Source organism: Podarcis pityusensis (assembly GCF_964106645.2).
Source record: "Podarcis pityusensis genome assembly, chromosome: 16".
Classification (NCBI taxonomy): domain Eukaryota; kingdom Metazoa; phylum Chordata; class Lepidosauria; order Squamata; family Lacertidae; genus Podarcis; species Podarcis pityusensis.
Window position 1 is genome coordinate 17,408,145 of NC_138041.1, and position 23,091 is coordinate 17,431,235.

General features: G+C 44.1%; 1 protein-coding gene across 16 annotated transcripts in view; it reads left to right on the forward strand.

Annotated features, from left to right (window-relative positions):
* Positions 1 to 23,091, forward strand: part of BCAN (brevican) — a gene marked incomplete at its 5' end in the record, with an annotated part of 45,008 nt that overhangs the window by 16,275 nt on the left and 5,642 nt on the right. For 10 of the 16 annotated variants that reach the window (XM_080984209.1, XM_080984217.1, XM_080984216.1 and 7 more), the window contains 7 exons: positions 2,688 to 2,777; positions 3,063 to 3,455; positions 4,966 to 5,140; positions 8,849 to 8,976; positions 11,306 to 11,599; positions 14,845 to 15,168; positions 17,756 to 18,907. In XM_080984209.1, the coding sequence (XP_080840335.1) occupies positions 2,696 to 2,777; positions 3,063 to 3,455; positions 4,966 to 5,140; positions 8,849 to 8,976; positions 11,306 to 11,599; positions 14,845 to 15,168; positions 17,756 to 18,907 (2,548 nt within the window). Of the gene's footprint in view, positions 287 to 742; positions 872 to 2,687; positions 2,778 to 3,062; positions 3,456 to 4,965; positions 5,141 to 8,848; positions 8,977 to 11,305; positions 11,600 to 14,844; positions 15,169 to 17,755; positions 19,480 to 19,518; positions 20,841 to 23,091 lie in introns of those variants that run through there. The other 6 variants (XR_013980135.1, XM_080984207.1, XM_080984214.1 and 3 more) reach the window with 6 other exon arrangements.

Genomic DNA, 23,091 nt, shown 5'->3' on the forward strand with positions numbered 1-23,091 from the left:
TGAATGCCCCTGGCACAAAAAGACCACCCTTGCCATAGCCTTTTTTCTTTTTCTCCTTCCAAATAATAACTCTTTAACAAGGCAGAAGGGAAGAAAAGAATCTTTGGCCAGTCTCCGACATTCAAACAGGGAATGAGGGAAGGACATGGGGCCTGAATGGAATCTTAAAAGGCCTCGTCCCTGTGACTAATCGGAGGGAAGGAGACCTCGTTTTTCTCTCACACTGTGGGCCTGGGTGGCGGTGGTGGCAGCCCAAACGGAGCCAGTGCAGCTTTGCTAAAGAGACGTATGATTAAAAAGCTCTCAGGAACCACAGAACATAAAAGTTGGCCACTCTCTTAATTTAGGGGCTTCCTCAGAATTTCCAGCTGAAATTCGCTTTGCTGAGCTCTGCAGAGGATGTCTAGTTCTCAGGGTGTTGACCTGAAGTTGTAGCGTTTTAACTTTCTCCTCAGAGCCCCCAATGTGGGGCCATTTTGCTGCGTACAACAATATGGTGGCCATTGCATGTGCAGAAGCTAATTGGGGTAGCAGTTGACTCTCAGGCCAAATTCACATCATACATTTAAATCAGCACGAAGCAGTCATGACTTCATTTAAAGGATTCTGGGAGCTGCAGTCTGTTAAGGGTGCTGAGAGTTGTTAAGAGACCCTATTCCTCTCACAGAACTACAATTTCCAGAGTTTCCTGTGAAAGGTGATTGATTGTTAATGCACATGGGGAATTGTAGCTCTGGGAGGGAAATTGAGGTCTCCTAACAACTCTCAGCCCCCTTAAAAAGCTACAGCTCCCAGAATCCTTTGGATGAAGCCATGACTGCTTCATGGTGATTTAAATGTATGGTGTGAATGTGCCCTATGTTTACTCAAAGTAAGTTCCATTGAATTCGGTGGATCATGTGCTTGGGAAAATGAGGTTGGGTTGCAGCCTCGGTGAATTAATCATATGAACTTTTGACCACTTAATCAATTGATTTAGATCTGGAATCAATTTGTCTATGAGAAATAAATGTTATCAAGGAAAAAAGCATACTTTGTTCTTAATGATCTATGAGTTTGTTGCAGCAATTTGCCTTTGTGAGAAGGGGCCTTCCCTTTCACACAGAGAAATGGAGGCCTCCTCTACGATGCTACTTTCCAGCTGCAATTTATACAAGTACTTGTATTAAAAATAAATAATACATAGACTAGTTGTCTAGGCCATATTTTGTTGGACTCGAATTCCCATAATTCCTGACCATTGGCTAAGCTGGCTGAGGAAGATGGGAGTTGTGGTCCAGCAACATCTGGAGGGCACCAAGTTGGCTGATTTAAGTGAAATTGGGCCCTGGGCTGAGCTAAAAACATCCAGAACCTAAATCGGAAGCCTCACCCCAAATTGGCCTGCCTCAGACCGTCTGTCTTCTGTAACTTTGGGATGAAACAGTCTTTGCAAAAATGCCAAGGCGGGTGATGCTACGAGCTGTGCCAAGGCCGCTTAGAAATAAATTATAGGAGATACTGTTCAATGAAGCGAGTGAAACAAGGCCCGTCATGCAGAAACACTTCAGACAGTACTGACGAAAGGTCATGGTACTTGTAAAGAAGAGTCTGCCCTTCAGAAGAATCTGGCCTAGACAATGGTGGGGGTGGAGAATGTGCCAGCGAAATGCCTTTTGCTGGCTGACATTTTCCCTGATAGCAGTTGATTCGCAAGTGCAACTTCAATTACCTATTGGCAGCCACTGCTCTGTGCCAAGGGAAAGCTTGGCTACAGTTCCAAGGATGTTGGTTCCACTTACTGGGCACCATGTGATGCCAAAGAGCAGCTTTTGCCAACCCGGTGCCCTCCCAAAGTTTTGGACTACATTTAGACTCATATCGCTGGGGAATGGGTATTTTAAGGCCACATTTGCACCATACATTTAAAGTTCTATCTTGCCACTTTAAAGAGTTATGGCTCCTCACAAATAATTCTGGTTATGGCTGTAGCTTATTGGTAGAGCACCTATCTTGTATGCAGAAAGTCCCAGGTTCAATCCCTGGCAACTCCAGGTGGAGCTGGAACAGGGTCCATGCCTGAAGCCCTGGAGAACATGACAATACTGAGCAAGATGGGCCTTTTATCAGTGTAAGGCAGCTTCCTATGTGCTATTACAGGAGCTGCAGTTTGTTAGGAGCCCCACTATTCCCCTCACAATAAAGAGGTTTAACAGTCAATCCCTCCACCTAGGGAACTCCAGGACTGTGATCAGGTATAACAGAGTGTTGGGCTAGGACCTGGGAGACCAGGGTTCAAATCCTCACTTGTCCATGAAGCTCACTGGGTGATCCTTGAGTGCCTCAAAGCCTAACCTGTCTCACAGGGCATTAAATGAGGGGAGGGGGTGATAATGTATGCTTGAGCTACTTTGACAAAAAAAGTAGGATATAAATACAGTGAATAAATAAAATAATAAATACTGTATTCCGTTAGGACAAATGGCCTCTTTGTGTTAAACTAACAAAGTTTATCCTTCAGTTCACTTCTTTAGGATTAAATCTTTCTTTTTTTGGAAAAATCTTCTATGGAAAAACAACCCAACAAAGACATTTCTTAATTTTTGTTTCTTTCAGGTACTTGGAAGAATGCTGGAGCTGGCATTTGTCTTGGATTTTCTTTTGCCTACCTTTTTAATACTTTTTATATTTCCCCCTCTCCCTGACAGAAACCATAATGGCGTATATCCTGCTGGTATTCTCTACCTTTGCCCAGGCTGTTTTCACGAATGCATTCAGCTTCTCCAGGGAAAGCACAGGTAACTGGGAACTTGGGGCTAGTCTACAGCAGCAGGCAGAACTGGATCTATTGGTAAATCTCTGGGAGATTTCCAGTAGATTGACAAGACTTTCCAAGGCCCCCTCTGACTGGACATTTAAAGCAGTATCACACCACTTTAAACACTCCTGGCTTCTCCCAGAGAATCATGGGAACTGTAGTTTGTTACCGGGGTGTAGAAAATGATGCAGTCCAGGACTGAGGCCATGGGCTGTTATTCCTGTGCCAAATCTCAACTTCTCACTTTCTTGCTTCTCCCTTCCAGATGACCTCAAAGCTCTGCGGGTCTCCATTGCCAAATACCCACCAGTCCGAGCTGTTCTTTCCGGCAGCCTCACCATCCCCTGCCACGTTACCTACTTGCATCCACTGCCCACTTCTGGAACTGCAGGCCGCAGGGCTGTCCAAGGGGCACCCCGTGTGAAGTGGACCTTCATCACAGAGGGCAGAGAAGCAGAGATCCTGGTTGCTCGGGGCCTGAAGGTGAAGGTGAGCGAAGCTTACCGCGACAGAGTCTCCCTGCCCTTTTATCCAGACTCACCAACAGACGCCACCTTGGTCCTGAGCGAACTGCGGTCCAACGACTCTGGGGTGTACCGCTGCGATGTCCAACATGGGATCGAGGATGGGCATGACCTGCTGCAGGTGAAGGTCAAAGGTAACGTTGCGCTCTGGCAGAGTGTCTTGCTGAAAGGGCTTGCTGTGTTTACAGTATTGCTGATTCAAGTCCCATAGCACTAGGCCTGATCTCAGGAAACACCCATTCTAATTGCAGTGCTTGGGGGGCGGGGAATATAAGGACTCAGCCACACTTTTGCTTGTCCTGTGCCAGAAAGCACAGGTTTGTGTGGCTTGTTTTGTGTTTTGTAGGCATGAGTCTGGTTGTTTTTCTACTGGTTCTGTTGCTTTCATTGGAAAAACCTGCACTTTAGCACTGAACTGAAGAAAACGTCAGCCTGCAGAAAACCCAATTGGCGTTTACTTATTTCAGCAGTAAAACCACGTTTTCTCAGAGGAAAGCAGCAAGAGAAGCAGAAGTCTGGATGAGCCCTAAGTTTTATTCAGTTTCAGAACTAACACAAAAAATAAAGCCATGTTGCATTCAGAACTGAAAAACATCAGTCCCCCTGCCCACCCAGCACTCTCCCCCACTTGGATTCCTAGCAACTGCCTCTGACCATGAAGGCTGAGAATAGCCATGGGTATAACCACGGGGGAACAGGGGGGCAGCTGCCTCCCCAACCCTATTAAGTAAAACTATAGAAATACTTAACTATCTGCCCAATCTCGTCGGCTCTGCCCCCCCTAACAAAAGTCCTGCCCCCCCAACAAAAATCCTGGCTACACCCATGAGAATAGTCATCATGTCTAGTAGCGATTGGTAGCCTTATTTAGTTTAGAGAAGTAGTGAGTAAGAAGCAACATGACAGAAGTTTATAAAATTATGCATAGTTTGGAGAAAGTGGATAGAGAAAGGTTTTTCTCCCTCTGCCATAACACTAAAACTCGTTGACATCCAATGAAACTGAATGTTGAAAGATTCAGCACATAGAAAAGAAAGTACTTCTTCATGCAGCACATAGTTAAACTACAGAAATCATTCCCACAGGATGCAGTGATGGCCACTGATTCGAATGACTTAAAAAGATTAGACAAATTCATGGAGGAGCAGGCTATCGATGGCTGCTAGCAACAATGGTTATGCTCTGCCTCCCACAAGCATCTGGTTGGCCACTGTGAGAACAGAATGCTGGACCAGATGGACCCTATGCCTGATCTTCTTATGTATTCAAATACATACTGCCCTGAATATGGAGATTCCACTAAACCTTTACGATCACTAACAGCCACCGACGGACCACTCTTCATGAACTTATCTAATCATTTATAAAGCTAGATCCTCATTGCTGACAAAACAGCCAGCAGAATTGGATTGCTTAAAGGCCCACTTTGGATGCACACAAGCTGATTCAACACCATGCATATAAGCACATTTATAACACTTTGACAGCCTTGGCTTCATCCAAAGAATCCTAGGACTGTCGTTTACCCTCCACAGAGCTCCAATTCCCAGCACCCTTAGCAAACTACAGTTCCCAGGATTATTGAAGGAAAGCTATGCACTTTCAGTTTGCTCTAAATGTATGATGTCTTCTCCCATCTTCTAGGAGTTGTGTTCCTTTACCGGGAAGGCTCTGCCCGCTATGCTTACACCTTTGCCAAGGCCCAGGAGGCCTGTACCAGAATAGAAGCTGAGATCGCCACACCGGAGCAGTTGTATGCTGCCTATCTCAGTGGTTACGAGCAGTGTGATGCAGGCTGGATCGCCGACCAAACCGTCAGGTAGCTGGGACTTGGAAGCTCAGTCAGTTAGTGGCATGGGGTGGAAAATGTTCTGCGACCCGTAGAAATTTATTTATTATTTATTTATGCATTTATACCCTACCTTTTTCTCCAAGGAGCTCAAAGTGGTGTACATAGTGCTCCTGCTCCTCTTCCTCATTTAATCCCTATAGGAACCCTGCAGGGTAGGTTAGGCTGAGAGGCAGTGATTGGCCCAAGGTCACCCAGTGAGCTTCATGGCCAAATGGGGATCCAAACCCTGGTCTTCCAGGTCCTAGTCCGACACTTAACCGCCACACTGGCTCTCTGTATTAAATTTTAAAGTGTGAATTAGTGACATAATGAATGGATAGAATATCAGGCAAACTGGCCTCTTTCTTTCTTTGTTTTAACATTCCTCTTTATATTTAAAATTATTTTTCAAGTACATATATAGAATAATTACAGTTCAAAGAGCCAGGCTTTTATATATCGAGTTTTTCTTTTCTTGTAGAATTAGTATAGAATGAAGGCACCTGTGGTAATAATCATTATACAATTAAGTTTAGAATGATAAATCATAGTTTACAAATTATGTTATATGCTCCCAATAATGGATATGCATTGACTGAATCAAATTATAGAATTTTAGAGTAGGAAGGGACCATGAGGGTCATCTAGTGTCCAACCACCTGAAAAGCAGGAATCTCTTTTTTGCCGAATGTGGTGCTCGAACCCACAACCCTGAGATTAAGACCTTCACATTATAATTCCAAGAGAGAATAAATGGAGTTCATTCTCCTGCAAACTTGTTACAGTGGTGCCTCGCAAGACGAAATTAATCCGTTCCGTGAGTGTCTTCGTCTAGCGGTTTTTTCGTCTTGCGAAGCAACCCTATTAGCAGCTTAACGGATTAGCGCTATTAGCGGTTTAGCGGCTATTAAAGGCTTATCAGCTTAGCGGATTAGCTGCTAAAAGGCTATTAAAGGCTTAGCGGCTTAGATAAAGGGGGGGGAAGTGAAAAAAAAAATCTCAAGACTCGCAAGACATTTTCGTCTTGCGAAGCAAGCCCATAGGGAAATTCGTCCTGCGAAGCAACTCAAAAACGGAAAACCCTTTCGTCTAGTGGGTTTTCCGTCTTGCGAGGCATTCGTCTTGCGGGGCACCACTGTATTTTTATGCCTACCTTCTCTTCCTCTGATCAAATTTGTTAATTTAATCATGGTAGCCGTCTTCCAAATTTTAGAAAGCTAAACATCAATAGAAGCAGCTATTGGAAGATTACCATTCTGGCTGCTGTGAACAAATGAATTATCATTTCAAGGTCTTCCTCTAGTATTTTTCTTAATCAACTTTTTATCCACAAATTTAAAAGATTATTTAAAAAGTTAGACATGATAATTAAAAAGTAAGATATGATAAAGAAATATAATAATAAAACCATCAACTCACATTAAGGATACAGTAACCACCAGTACATCTATTTCAAATTAAAAATATAAATTAATATAAGGACTCCGCATGTCTAAGTAGGTATCCATACAAAATTGTCTATATGAAACATGTTCAAATGTAGTGCAGTCCTCCTGTTAAAAGGTTATCTCGAGCAGCAAATGATAGAAAGATGCCAGAGACCTTGTATGTATGCATGCATATACCTATACCTATACATATACATATACATATACATATACATATATATACATGGATTGGAAATCTGGAAATAGAATGTTTCTGTTATTTGAGATTATCTTCTGCTCTGCAACCTATAGAGCAGCCTCCCCCAACCTGGTGCTCTCCAGATGTATCCGGTAATCAGGGGTAGACTGCCCTGGAACAATCAGGCCCTACATGCAGCTCTCATGGCTCATCACTATTGAGAGACCAGTCCGCCACATATTTGCCTAATCCTTAATTTAGTAACCCCCTTCCTCCATTATCACTTATTTTTATTATCAAAGGAAGGCCAGCATGCTGGATTCCCAACTCCAGATGGCAGATTCCACACTCATGCACTGTAATTTGTGATGCACAAAAATGCATACACATACTGTACCATTTCTTTGTGCAATGGGAAAAGAGTACTGGGAAATGCCTGTCTTCAGAGGAACTTCATCTGCAGTCTTTCCCAACCTGGTTTCCCTCCAGAAGTTTCAGACTACAACTCCCATTAGCCATTTTGCCAGGCTGAATGGCCATGCTACCTGGGAGTGGTTGGAGCTGTAGTCTAAAGCATCTGGAGGATACCAGGCTCACAAAGGCTGCATCAGAGGTTAGGCAGGTGGCGTCGCTTTTAGGTGGTGGAAACCTTTCCAGGATAGGGAGGGCTTGGCCTCTTTTGGAACTGGGTGTTTGATGCAGTGCTAATGAGAAAATGTGACTCTCAAGCCATCTTTTAAGAACTGGTTGTTTTTATTAGCTTTGAAATTTAGGAATGCTGACATTTTTATGGAGCTATAAAAGCCCAAGATTTATGCTGCCTCCAGGATCAGAGGCACAGCGTGTCTCTCTGCATAGCAGTTGCTGGGGAATAGAGCCAGAAGGTGGCCATTGTGCTTATGATGTACTGCTTGTGAACAGGAGGTTGGACTACCTGGGCCTTTGGCCTGATCCAGCAGCCAGGCTCTTTCAATATTGACTAAGGGCTACACACATTATGAAACCAGCACTGACATTGTGGAATATCCCTCCCGCTTTTTCTGTAGGCATTGCATAAGTGAAATTCAAACTCCCTGCAGCTCTGTTTGAAATGGGGTCAGTGGAAAGTATTCATTTTGAAAAGAAATAATTTATTAGGAAGAACCTGTTCAAAACCTCACATTCCCAGTGGGGTCACTGGGACCACAAGGGGGCATGCAGTCCAGCTAGAGAACCCGCCACCCCATCACTTTTCTTTTCCAATTGTTACCTGGTAGTAATGGGATGGGGGTGGCTCATGGGAGAGCTGCTTTGAGGAGCCATGGGAAATTTAAGATCGTGGTGCCCCTGAATGCTAATGGCCTTTCTTGGGAAATAAAGAACCACGAGAAGCCAGATTTCCTATGGTTCCTGGTTCCCTTCATGAAATTGTGCATGTCCATTCTAATGGAAACTTTGACCAGGGATAATCTTAGGAAGTGTCCTAGGGGCTCATATCCTCCCCACCTTTTAAAAAAGCTAAACCTTTTTTTAAAAAAAAGTGCTTTACATCGCTTATAGAGCAGCAAGGCATACCGTAAAGCTCAGCACTAAGGAGACCCCACCCACCTACCACCTTAATTTCCCAGAGGTGTATATAAATATAAGTTAGCATATGCCATTATTAATGCAAAGTTGAATGGTATGCTCTCAGCAACTGCAGTTAATGCTTAAATGTGTCATACTTAATGGCATCACCAGGGCTGTTCCCTGTGACATTCCCTAGGCCTCAGGTTTGGGCCATAGCCATCCTGCCTGAGTGGTGCCTTCCTCTTTAGCCATTGTCTCCTTCTAGGCCCTGGAATTACAAGCTGTGGGGATATCTCTACTGACCCTTCTGACTCTTGAGGAGTCTCTGAACCAGTCCTCAGAGTCTGGTGACAAAGGGGTCCCTTTGAGGTTCAGGGAAGTTCTTGCTAGGCCCAGTGACAGCAGCTGTATGTGGAACATACCAGTGAGTAGTTCCATCTCTTTCCCCAATCTGCCATTGGTGGAGGGCTCTGATTCATCCTAGTCTGGGGCTATGACACTGAACACTGTTCTTATCTTCAGGTACCCCATACAGACCCCTCGTGAAGCCTGTTACGGAGACATGGATGGGTTTCCGGGTGTCCGTAACTATGGGGTAGTGGACCCAGAAGACATGTATGACGTCTATTGCTATGCTGAAGAACTGTATGGTGAGTTAGATTGACAAAATATCCTTGCCCTTTGAAATCAGAGTCTTCATGTTGCCCTTTGCTGTGGGATGTATAGAGTAGCTAAGTGTTGCATTGCCTGCTGAACTTGTGATCCGTTCCATCAAATACAGCCCATCAACCAGACACTCATTCATGTCAGTGTTTTATACCTCACCCCTTCCTCCAGACCCGCACTTACAACACAGCATACTACCACAACATTGCAGGTTACTATCAGTGAAGAGCTCTGGACTTCCGTGAGCGGAATTTCCCTTTTTAGTCTCTCTCAATCTCAACAAATGAGATACCACTTAAAATATTGCAAAATGATATCTCATGCCTATGCTTTTAGCCCATAGATTTTCAACCAGTGTGATGAGTCCCACAGGTGAGTTGCATTGCCACACGAGGTAGCTTGTTGCAAAACTGTTGCTTCCATGATTCCAGTTTAGACCGACCAGACCAAAGGAGCACTACATGTGTTTCTTGACAAGGAGGCATTCTTCTGATGAAATGCTTGTTTTATCAGTTTCCATGAGTGCTGAAATGTGGCAAGAGAAAGGCACAAGACATTTTAAAAATAAGATACGTATTTCTGGCCAGCTACATGCTCATGCCTTTCTCCTGCCCCATTGCAGGACTAGTTTTCATTTCATTGTAATGCTGAGGAACAGTAGGTATGTTGCTCTCTGAATTGCCATTTTAGGGTGAAATAAAATTAAGTTGTTAAAGTCTGATGTTTCATTATGTTTTTTTATATTCTGTTGGAAGCCACCCAGAGTGGCTGGGGCAATGCAGTCAGATGGGCGGGGTATATGTAACAATTGTTGTTGTTGTTGGCACTATTAAGTATATATCAAAAATGAGAAAATGAAAGTGGGACTAATGTCGCAGCTTGGGAGTCAGAGGTGAGTCTCAAGTCTGGACCGGTTGAAGATTCCATATTATCTCCTTATATTCACTGAATTGCTGGAGAGGTTGTGGAATGTGTGGTGGGCATATAGGAAAGTGGCTCAGTTCTGAGAAGAAGCATTTGTTGAAATAAAAGTAATTACTGGACAAAACACTTTTAAATGTCCAAAGCTGGCTCAGCTCAATTGTTTTACAAGAGGTAACATTAACCTAATCCAAATAAGATATATTTTACTAGCAGCCAGGCTTGTAATAATGAGGTACTGGAAGAAACTGGAGGGTGCTTCTTTGGGAAACTGGTACAATGGCAAATAGCTCCTGTGGAAAAATTGGCAAATAAAATAAAACTGGCACAAGGTTTGAAACATAAGGATGCTTTCACAGTAGATTGGTCCAGCTTTATTATGTACATGGCTGGAAATGAAAACAGAGGACTCAGTTCACAATATGAAACTTTCTGGTTAGCATAAAGTGTACATTGCAAATTGTTGAATGAGATAGGCACTTACTATCCTATTTAGATGCCATTTCTGATGTATTGCCTAAATTTTATCTTATGGGCCAGTGTGGGATGTTTTATTTTAAGTTTTACAATGTTGTAAGAATTTAATGATAAAAAATTTAAAACAACAACAGAGCATACTATATACTGTCTTGTAAAATAAACCTAAGTACATTATTAAAAGGTGCAATACCAGTCATCTGCATCTGTCACCAAAACATGCATAATCTCACTGAGGAGGGAGTCCCATAAAGAGGGTGCCACCCCAAGAATGCCGTGCCCCATGTCACTGCCTTGCCTGCCACCTGAACTGAAGGAAGAAGCCCCCTCTTCTCACACCAAGGAGCAGTACCTAAGTGCTTCTCCCCAGATAACAAGCTTCAGGAAGCCCTTACGTAACATTAATTTACCATCTAGTATAGGAGTGGGGAACCTCAGGGCAAGAGGCCAAATACAACCTTCCAGGCATCTATGTCCAGTTCTTGGGACTCTTCCTTGGACCCTCCCCAGGCCACACCTCTCACCGGTCCTGCTTTGCACCCTCCTCAAGTACTTTTGCCTGGCTGGGATGTTTCTTTGTCTTAAGCATTTTAAAATGGGGTGAGGAACCTGTGGCCCCCCAACATCCCTATTGGCCACGCTGGCTGCAGGGGCTGATGGGAGATGAAAGTCGAATAACACATACTTTGTAAGGCTGCTTGGAGCTTTTTCAAATATTAATAAAATATTTTGAAATATTAATCAAATATTAAATACAATTTATAAATGTGATTAAATAAATAGAACATCTGGAGAGCCACAGATTAGTCACTCCTGTTTTAACAGATAAGTAAATATGCTTCTTTTAATTCCAGCCAAAACATGTTTTGTTGTTATCTCTTTAAACACTGATGCTCAACTTGTCTCTGGTTGCAGGAGAGCTGTTTGTGGTGAGCTCTCCAGAGAAATTCACTTGGGAGGAGGCCAAAGCTGAGTGTAAGTCTCTGGGAGTGGAGATTGCCACAACAGGCCAGCTGTATGCAGCATGGAATGAAGGTCTGGACCACTGCAACCCTGGCTGGCTGGCAGACGGAAGTGTGCGGTACCCCATCGTCACCCCACGGGAGAAGTGTGGAGGAAACGTCTCAGGAGTCAAAACCATCTTCCTCTTTCGCAACCAGACTGGATTTCCAGATCCCCAAAGCAAATATGACGTGTATTGCTTTAGAGGTAACAATCCTTCTGGTATGGCTAAACTCTGAGTAGGATTGCCACCTTGCTCACCTGGAGGACAAAACGCAAGATAAATTAAGTCTGTGAAACTTTTCCAATCATTTGCTAGGAAGAGATACACCTGCTAAATTTCTCTGTGTTAGAGGCTCCTATCAAAAGCACAAGAGCAGAGCCAGTGGGGGAAAGGTGGCAACTCTATTCACTATTCACTTGAACAATTACTTCTAGGGTTCATCCACACTCACCTTTCCTCTGTGCATTCTAGGCACAGGTCCACTCTTTCCAGGTCTGTTTCTGGGATCTTTTTCCTTTTGTCTTGGTGCTTTCCCTGAGAAAACCCACGTTTTACTGCTGAATCACTGCAAACGCCAATTGGGTTTGCTGCAGATTTCTGTTTGCTCCAATTCTGCAGTAAAACATGAGTTTTCCTAGGGAAAGTGTTGGGACAAAGGAAAACTGCTCGGACACAGACCTGGAAAGCCCGGACCTGTGCCTAGAAAGCACATAGCAGAGGTACGTGTGGATGAGCCCCTAGTTTGCTAATGTTTTATGTGATTTAATTCCTGCAGGGTCCTTGGAAAGGTTTTGTTATAGTGGTACCACTAGGCAGAAGTCTGGGCCCTCACAGAAGGCACTGTCCCTTTAGACTGCTCCCATGCTGCAGGTGGGATTCTGTCAAATACTGACAACATTGCATTATCAGCACATTCCTTATTGTGGATTTGGCACTCTTGCACAACAAACCTGGTCCTCCCTGCGCTGCCCCCCATAAGTCCTAATTTCTTGAGGTGGAAGGAAAGTGACAGGAAAATGCACTGGAAAGTGTGTGCATGAGGAATAACAATTGCTTGAGGCAATGTTGTCTAGCCTCCCCACAAACAAATCAGAATGAATGCTTGACATGGGAGTTTACAAGCATTTCAACCAATCTGAAATTTGAACCAATTTCAAACTTGAACCAATTTCAAACAAATGCATTTTCAACAGATGCATTTCAGCAAATCAGAACAATTACTTGACATGATACCAAATTGAAATGCCATCCACTAACCTTCGCACAAACAAATCAGAATGAATGCTCAATAAACAAACAAACAGTGGGTGCCGTAAAGCCTGCTTGCAACCTTTGTCTGGAAGAGACCTCAGAATGCAGTCTGGCTTGCCTATGTCTTTTGCCAATGGGGCAAAGCACATGCAGTTCCATGTTCAAAATGTGCAAGCAGCTGTGTTCAAAATGTGGTGTGTGATGCCCTTGTGGCTTGGTTTCAAAATGCTAAAAAGGGAAGGCAGGTGGAAAACCCTCAGACATGGAGACATGTATGGGAGCATACACCCTGGGGGTTTTCCACCTGCAAGCAGCAGCGTGCCCCCCACCCCAGTCATATTTGAGTGCAGGAAAGAGAGGGGAGAATGGGGAGATGATGTTGGAGGCACCATCACTGGCACGACCATTTGCACATATACGTCCCTGAATTTTCTTTGAAAATGTCAACTCTGTTCCTGCCGCAAACCCACGCTCATAAACAGACTGCAACAGCATAATGAGTAACTGATGCCGTCATCCTAAACCCACTTCTTACAGAGTAAATCCCATGGACACCATGGAATTTATAGCTGAGTAAAACTAGAATAATTCCCTTTGGACACTGTCATTACTCACTTCCCTTCCCTTCTCTGCCAATCTCCATCTTCCAAATCAAATACATCCCCATTTCCATCACCAATCCCCATAACACAGTCAAAAGGATGAAATGAGTTGCAGTCCGGCAAATTTGACTTTCTTTCAACCCCCACCCCTACCATTTGCAGGGGTGGAGTGATCTGGGCAGGAGGGTAATACAGATCACTATCTAAAGCGCCCCCCCCATCACTACTGTAGTAGTTAAATTCCTCCAGAGTCTAAAATGGAATGTCCACAAAAACCCTGTGTGGTAGGTTACCTTGAGATGTAGTTACTGATCCCAGGTCACTCAGTGAGCTTTGTGGCTGAGTGATTTGCCCCATTCATGTCTAAAACGGGTTCAATGTTAAGAACACCTGAATTCCTCAAGAAGAGCCCTTCTGTAGTCAACCAGTAGCCCTAGCTGATCCAGAATTCAATTTTCCACAGCGCACATGCTGAAATCCCTGCTTCTCTACAAGTGTTAAAGGTGCTCTGTACACCTTTTCACTTGACCTACCCTGCCATTCAGATGCCTCTGGGAAGTTCATAAACACAGTAGCCCTCTCTTGCTGTCAGGGTGGCTCATGTGTCCTATTTTCAAATAGAGGACTGTCCATCCCAAGTCTGAGTTAAAAATAAGAAGCCACCAAAAAGAGATGGTTATGGGAGCTCATCCAGAGTCAAAGGTCTGAGCCAGCCCAAAAGCCACCTTTTGTCTTCCCCACTGTGCTGAGATGTGTTGCATTTCTGTTTAAATTACAGCAATTATTTCTAAATTTGACTCTATACAAATAAATCACCATGTGCACATTTTATGCAAATCCATGCCCTCTTTTCTTTTGATGCGACACATCCTTTTTTGGGGAGGATGCAGAACTAGTCCTCCTACCTTGACCCCCAGTAACTAGTGAGGCCTGGTGCCTCTGATCCTGCTGGTAGGAAATAGTTGCCAAAGCTATTGCCATTGATAAACCTGCCCACCATGAATTTTTCTCACCCACTTTTAAAGCCACCTAAGTTCATTTTTGTTATTAGAAGGAGCATGCAGGGAAGTGGGGGCTGAACCTCTCAACCTTCCCTCTCTATGCCAGTCATTGGCGCATGGAGAGGGAAGGGTTCTGCTAACTTCCTGCTATGTACCCATGCTGTGGTATGACATAACCCAGACCCCCTTTTCAACATGGCCAGATGTGTCAATAAACAAACATGACTTTAGGGCCAGCTGGGTGAGGCAACTGCCTCAGGTGGCAGTTGCTGCAAGGGCAGCAGTGGGCTCCCCCTGGCCATTCCCCTGTGTGTGCCACATGACCTGCCCTGGAGCCACGCTCCCGCAAACTAGCCTGCTGCCCTCACTCACGTGTGAGGGGAAATGTTATTCTTCAACTACCAGTCTGGTTGTCTTCTGTACACAGAACCAGGGGGAAGTGCCATCTTGGTCCTTTGCCTCAAACAGCGAAACCCTGCCCTGTCTTGCCTACCCCTATGTGAGTGAGCTCAGCATTCCTGCCCAGGCTGCTTTGAAACGATGTTTCTGAAGTACCCCCAGAGGCAGTAACACCCCCTTTCTTTCTGCCCACAGAAGAGACAAGCCCTTTTTCTGAGTCTCCAGTCCCCGAGGCAGAGGGCAGCAAGGAGATTGTGACTGTGACAGAAAAGATGGAAGAGCTGCGGCTGCCCAAAGCGGAGCGTGAGGTGGCGAAGGAATCCAGAGGGGCCATTTATTCCGTGCCCCTTTTGCAGGACAACCTTGAGGCTCAGCAGCAAAAGCCCAGCAGTGCCCCTGAAGAGACAGCCCCACAAGGGCCTGAGGCAGGCCCAGGTAGCTGTGCTTTCAGTCCAGGACAGAGAGATGAGGAAGGGGGAAAAGAAAGAGATGGAGGTTGCCCAGGGAGACACAGGCATGGTAGGTGAAGAGAAGAAAGGTCTGAGGATCATAAAGGGTTGGGCAGCTGTGATTCCTGCATTGCAGAGGGTTCGACTAGATAACCCTTTGGGTAAGAAGGAAACTTCTCTGGAAAAAGGTTCAGAAAAGGGCAACTAAAATGGAGTGACTCCCCTATGAGGAGAGGTTGCAGTGTTTTGATTTGTTAGTTAGAGAAAAGGTGAGTTATAGGTGATATACTAATAGAAGTTTATAAAATTGTGCAAATGGAGTTTGCTCCCGCCGGACGCAGTGATGGCCACCAACTTGGATGGCCATCAGATTAGACAAATTCATTTGGGATAGTGGCTACTAGCCATGTTCGCTATGCTCTGCCTCCACAGTTTGGAGGCAGTAATGCTTCTGGATACCAGTTACTGGAAGCCACAAGAGGGGAGAGGGAGTGCTCTTGTGCTCTGATCCCACTTGTGGGTTTCCCACAGGCATCTGATTGGCCACTGTGAGAACAGGATGCTGGACTAAATGGGCCATTGGCCTGATCTAGGAGGCTCTTCTTACATTCTAAACTGAAAGGTCAGTCCTTTTAATCCCCTACTAGGAATGGGCTGTAAGATTGTGGGCTATGCCCATTGGGTTTCATGCATGTAGACCCTGTACAAACACAATGCTCACATCTGGACAACTGGGGCTACCACTGAGAACAGTGTGATATTGATCCAGAGAGCTGAGGATTGTCTGTGGTGAGAAACAAAACAAATGAAATTAAAGTTCTATAAATAAATGGGACAATTTTGCTCATAAAACCCCTGAATTCTTCAGACTGCATAAATTATGCAAAAATAAACAAAAAATGATTCTGAGCTGCATAATCCATCCTACATCATCTGGACAGAAACAAAAACTTGGGTGCTAACACAAGTTAGGGGGAGAAAAAGAGAGAGAGAGAGAGATTTGCACCCCATAAAACTCAGCCCTTGAAGAGCTGCTGCTCACTGCTAGAGCACCTGCTTTGTATGCACAAGGTCCCATTTTCAATCCATGGCATTTCCAGGTCGGGCTGGAAATGCTTGAAACCCTTATGGTCTGCTGCCAATAGTGGTGCCCCATGGCTTGGATGCACAGCTCAGATGCACATTCAGTATTGTGAGCCCAGTTTTGTGGAACTCCCTTCTTGTTGCAGTCAGACAGGCCCTGTTGAACTTCTGGCCCTGACGGAAGACTTCATTATTCTATCAAGCTTTTCAGCGGAACTCTGACTTTATAGTTTGAACTCATTTTTAGTCTTACTCTATTGAGACGACTGTAATTAAGCAGCATACAAATTATTAAAACAAATAATTAATAAATAAAAATAAGTACTGTATCAGATACAGATACAGAGACCCCTCTTTTGCACCTTCCTATCAAAGTTCCTTTTAAATGGAGATTCCAGGAAAATGAATTTTACGGTTCATTCCATAGTCAGTGAGTAAATGTGTACTGTACACAAGTACCTGACACCCAGTATTTGGTACTTTTTTGCCAATATTTGGCATGAATTGGCAGTTAACTACCTGACAGCACTGGGTAGCTAATGCGGTGCAGTATTTTGCATTTGGCAGTTTCTGGCAAATCCAAGACATTTATGTTGTGCTCATCCATTCAATTCAGAATCCAAATTTTGCAATTGGTAATGGTGTCTCTCCTGTCTGCCCCCCCAATCTTATTTGAGTGCTCCATTTAAAAAAAAAAAAAAAAAGCCCACACAAACAGAGGAGGTAAACTCTCCCACACATGCAAATGTGGACACATCATTAACCATGAAATGGGAGACACTTGTTGAATCTCACTGTTGATTAGGCCAGGGGTAACTAACTAATCATCCAGATATTGTTGACTACAACCCCCATAATTTGTAATCTGCTGACTCTGCTTGCTGCTGGAAGTTAGAATCCAACCACAACTGGAGAGTCAAGGGTTGCCTAACCCTAGAATAGATCTGCAAGTACCTCCTGGGTTTATTTGTCTTTCTTTTCTTTCTCTCTTTATTGAATTTTAATAACAACATACAGAAAGAAAAATTATCTTAAACATGTTAAGCTGTCAGCAATTTCCAATAAGAAAATAAAGGATATAGCTAAGCATGTGAATTACTGAGTCTATAATGAAACATACCAAAAGAGAAAGGATGTGTGGTCCACGATTACCATCGGTTCCATGGTCTAAAGCAAAACAATTAAAATGTCTCATTTCAAAAAAGATTTAAAAGAGACCTTTAACTCTACTAAATCCCAACCTTTGCAAAGATGTTTGGACCTGACACTGTGCTTGTGTATGAAATAAAATTAGACCAAATGGCAAGGAGGGAATCTCGAGCACTTGAACACTTAGCTCTTTCAAGAAGAGCAATTTGCCAAGTCTTGGAATATCAATAGTCTGGATAATTAAGATCAAAAGTCTTCCAAAACTTGGCAGTTGTGTTCCAGGCCACTGTCAAAAGATGCAAGGTCAGTTTCTTGTTATTCAGATCTTGATCCAAATCTACAAACCAATTGTCTTTCTAAGTGCAGTGTCTAAGGACAATTCCCACCTTTGGGAAGATTTCATTTCCTTCCTTTCAATTTTGCAGAGGAAGAGACAGAAGAAGCCCAGAGCACTGAGGAAGATGAGATGTTTGATCTAGGCCATCCAGTAGAAGAGGAATCTGATGAAGAACAAAACCTGCCCGGGCCTTCAGAAGCAGCTCCAGAGGAGTTTGAGTCCACAGCAGAAGATGAGGTGGAAAGCACCACTCAGGCATGGTCCCAAACCTCCCCAGACCTCAGCACATCAGATGATGAGGATGAACCCCATGGCTTTCATGGCCCTGCAGGTTCAGCCCTAGCACCCTCTCAAGAGCATGGAGGAGAAGGCACCACTGAAGCTGACTCTTCTGACAGCCTCTCCACTGGCGGAGGAAGCCAAGCAGCAAGTGACTTTGAAGAGCTGCATAAAGACCCATCGTCATCACCCTCCACCTCAGAGATTGCAGCTGAAAGGAAGGTTGTCCCTCTAGAGCAGGTGGCTCAAAATATCAGCTACAGTGATCCTGAAAAAGCTGGCATTGTTCCTCATCAGCCTGAGCACTCGGGGCTGCCTGAAAACTCCTCTGCAGCTGCTGAGCAGACCCACATGCATGTAGCCCTGCAAAGTGGGCTTGTTCCTGGATTCACAAGCACCCACGTCCCTGGTCATCCTGGCGACTCAGTCGATGCAGAGTTTTCAGGGGCTGTGCCTCCGGGAACAGCTGCAACTGTGGAGAGGACAGCAGTGTGGAAGAGGGTGGTCCCAGAATCCTCAAGCACCACAGCTGCCAGCCTGTCTGAAGAGAGCGAGGAGCATTCTGGGTCTGCCGGGATTTCACCTGCCGTTGCCACAGGGTTTGCAACTTCCAGTCCCAAAGAGGCTGTGGTTGACTCAGGACATGCAGTTAGCACCCAGCTTCCTGGGGAGGACCATGAGACTGAGGAGGCCACTGAGAACACCACGCCAGACCTGTCAGCAGAAGAATCGGATGAAGAAAGGGAAACCACTATGGCTGGCCCAGTGCCAACTGGAGATGGCGAAGAGCACGATGGGGAGAAAGAAGATGCCCCCTCACTTGCCGAGGTCATCTCTGGAGACATATCAGGCTCACCATTCATGAGCCCTCTGTTCACAGAGCCCTCCTTGACCACTGCCCACCCTCTGCCTGTCCTGCCCACAGAAAGTGCCAGCCTTGGATCAGGTGGGAACATTTCAGGTAACCCTTTTGCCTGCACTGCCTTGGTGCTCTTGGCCACTATTTTGGCTGACCTTTCCCACTAAAACCCTAATGATGTTCCCCCCAAAGCCACGCTTTTCTCTTTGTATATGTCTCTCCCACCCCCCATTTCTCCTCCCCCCCACATCACCTGGATTGGGAAAGGTATAAAGACCCAGAGAAGCACATGTTTTGTCAAACAAACAAACAAAATAGTCTTAGAGAGTGCATGCTCTTTAAATCTCTCCTACTTCTATGAAGTGTTTTAATGACTATTTCCATGAAAAACAAGCCGGGAATGAGGACAGCACTGGTCATAACAAGGAGACTAATAAAAAAAGAGAGAAAAAAATTAAAAAAATTTCTAGAAGAAGGCCATCTGGCTGGATGTATGTACCCTATTGTGTGTGTCTTGTGTTTTTTCCCCTCACATTGCTCCTCTGCTTATTTGTTTCCTTCCACACTAATGAATTAATATCCCTAATGTTACTTAAACCCTTGTTCAACACTGATCTTAGAGCCATATTCTCATGAGTGATGATTACAAATATTAGGTGTGGGGGTGTGTGTGTGTGAGAGAGAGAGAGAGCGAGAGAGAGAGAGAGAGAGAGAGAGAGAGAATATAGGAAGCTGTCTCATATTGATTCAGTTCATTGGTCAATCTACCTCAATATTGTCTGCATACACACTATACCTTCAAAGCACATCCTTTCTCTCAAAGAATTCTGGGCATTGTGGTCTATGGAAGCAAGCTAGAGATAAGAGGCATCCATCTCACCCTGCCAGGAGTGGCCCAAGCCATTTTGCTGCTTGAAGCAAAGGACAAGATGGTGCATTCCCCATCCTGCGCACAAAATCTGAGTAAACTAATGGTTGAATCTTACTTCAGCGCTGGTGATGGAGCAGAGTTCTCCACCACATCCTTAAGGCAGCAAACTAGCTTAGGGGCTGCAGGGCAGACCACATGGCACACATTTTTAGCCACTGTTCCCCCCTCAGAATTTGCTGCCTGAGGCACTTGCCTCACTCTCCCTCGTGGAAGGATTGGTCTTGCACCCTGCCTACTTGGTGCATGTGACATGCCTGTGGCCTTCTTTTATCCTCACAACAGCCTTAGGAGGTTGTTTAGGTTAAAGTAATGGCAACTTGCCCAAGGCCACCTTAGCATGCTTTGTGACTAAGCAAAAATTTGGAAGCATGTTGGCCTATCTAAGTCCAATACTGGCGCTGTGGGTGTGGGTGTGTGGGTGTGTGCTTGTGTGTCTATAGTTGGCATAGAAGGATTTTTTAAAGATAGTGCTGGGCACAATCTGGGCTTTCTAAGGGAAGGGACAGCAAACTATGAGCCCTCACAGAAGGATATTGTGGGGAAATTCAGTGTCTGAATAATGGGAATGGTGGAACAAAGAATTTTGCTTTCTTTTCTATGATAACAGCCAATAAATCTCCAAGGTTACTTTCAGATGATCCATTTACTGCACATTCATTCTGATTTGTTGGCGGGGAGGTTATATGATGCCACGCCAAGCAATTGTTATCTCACACATTTCATTGCATTTCTTTGTCACTTTCCTTACTGCAAAAAGTCCAGTACAAATATTTATATATTAGAGTAACAAATGCACTTTAATTGTGCCACCTGAATTTGCTGGTATGTGACTGAATCCCACTTACAAAATAGCAATGGTCTGGGAGAGCCCAAGTCTGTGTTTCTCTAGCCTCCAGCTCAGGAGATGAAGAGAAAATATGTAGTCATGTGCTCTGCTTTATAGAGGGCTTGTATGCTCAGCTCTCTGAACATGGTGAAAACTTAGAAAGTCCTCCTTGAAACAGCTGGTGCAGAGAGTTTAATCATCATCAGAATTGTCATCAGGAGGCCCTAGCACCAGATCTTTTGCACGGTCCCCCAGTCTTCTTCCCACCTTATCTATTTATCTAATTTACTTATTTTTTGTATTAAACTTAATTAAAAATGTTTCTAAAACTAACATATATATATATAAATTGCAGGAATAAACTGAATGCATACACAGTCACACACATTTATTCCTGTCTTAGCTTCTTGCTACACACACACACATGCTAAAAAGTAAAATTGTCAATTTTTATTAATCAAATCTTTATTGCAAGGGTTAATGAGAAGTATTAAAGCAGAAGAATAAGAGGCAGACGGAACACATTATCCAGATGTGTATAGTGGGATAAAATAAATAGAAGAGTAGCATAGAGTAAAATAAAATGGACACCAACATTTTAAAAGTTACACCAAGTCACAAACTCCAAAGAGGAAAATTACAACACGTCGGGGGTCATTTCTTGGTGAGTTTTGCTTGCAGCAACACACAGAGTGGCAGGTGCCTTAAGAAACTACACCGCCCAGCATTCTTTGTGGGAAGCCATGACTGTTTAATGATGCTTTAAATGTATCATATGGCTGCAGCAAGATGGAGGCAAAGGGTGATGGGCCACAAAGGGGCAAACCATCTGGTCTGGAGTTGCTGGGCAATAAGTTGTGAACCACCCTGAGATCTACAGATGAAAGGCAGTATACAAAATTAATTAATGAATTAATTGATAATAAATAAGTTCTACACTACCAATATTAACTGTTTCAGTGTAAGAAGAGTCTGGCTGTGGGACCATCCAGCCTAGCATTCTACTTTCTGCAGTGACCAAGCAGATACCTCCAGGAAATCCACAGCAGAACAGTAGAGCCACACTCCCCCCATTGTTTGCCCCCAGCAAAGTGGCATTCTGAGGTAGACCACCTCTGGACATGCAGGTTCCTGTTGAAGACATTGAAGAATCTATCCTCCTAGAACCAAGGGACTTCAGTGTATCTGAATGTTGACAGGAAAGGCGTCATGATAGAAGCTTATGAAATTATAAACGGCATGGAGAAAGTGGATGGAGACATACTTGTCTCCCTCTCCCATAACACTAGAATTTAAGGATATCCAGCGAAGCTGAATATTGGAAGATACAGGACAAACAAAAGAAAGGACTTATTCACAGAGCTGTGATGCTCATGTAGTTCAACTAGATGGCTCAATGGCCTGATCCAGCAAACTCTCCTTATGGTCATCTGCCCCACCTTCTCCTTGCTGAAATAAGCTTTACCTACTTTATTAATATAAAGGTGATTTAAATAAAGGATAATGCAGCCTGTCAAGTAAACCATAGAGCCTTACATGTGTTGGTTGAGAGAACACCAGTAGAGAATTAAAACCACAAAATATGCAGCCAATTAAAACATGGAAATATAGGCTGCTGGACCTTTAAAATACGTCATTCTAAGTTCCGTCCAAAGTTTTCCACTTCCCCCAGCACAGAAAAAGACCACATGTCTGGTAAGGTAAAAATGGTTTACTTACAAACTCTTCAAAAATCAGGTTCATGTGCTTTTCCATACAGCAGTCAAAAAACATAGGCAGTAAAACTTATGTTAGTTCCAAAGTGGTGGAAGTTCCTAAATTATTTGTATAAGAACACAAGGGTGGCTGTGTGTGCGTGCTTAAGTCATGTGGTCTGAGCTTGGAGCAACCAGCTCAGACCTCTTTATAGACTGGAGTGCACATGTTAGACTGAGGCAAACAATATACCTGGCTTCCTTCCTCCCATGGTGAGAGGAGTGACCTAGCTACACGTGGCAGGACTCTGGCGTAATACTCTCTGGCATTAACCCCTTTGTGCATTAATTACACTTAAGCATTTTGGTTATATGTGGCTGGTTATCCTACAGTATTTTAGCACCAAAGTCTGGAACTTGGCCCTGTAGGAGATTAGCAACCAGAATGGCTTGAAATGACACTTCTATTGCAGCAAATAGAAAGCCTTTTTCAAGCCTAATTCAGTGGGGGATGGAGGATTTGGGGGGGGGGGGTCACAACTGAATATGTAAAGGTTAAGCCTCCCCTCCCTACCTGTGACCCCACCCCCATTGTTCATCAATTGTTGCAATTAAGCTTCAAAAAAAGCTTTTATTGGAGGTTTAAAAGCCAAATTATTGCAGGAGTGTGTGCGGTTTTTTTTTCTGGAGATAGCAGCAGTGTAGGGGAAAAGGTTAACTCTTGCCTCCCCAGCTAGGCCTCTTCAGAAGATCATTCCACCGTGATTAAACATGGGGCAGGGGGAAACAAAAACACTATTTTCAAGCCTTATTGCTGGGATAGCATACTCTTCAA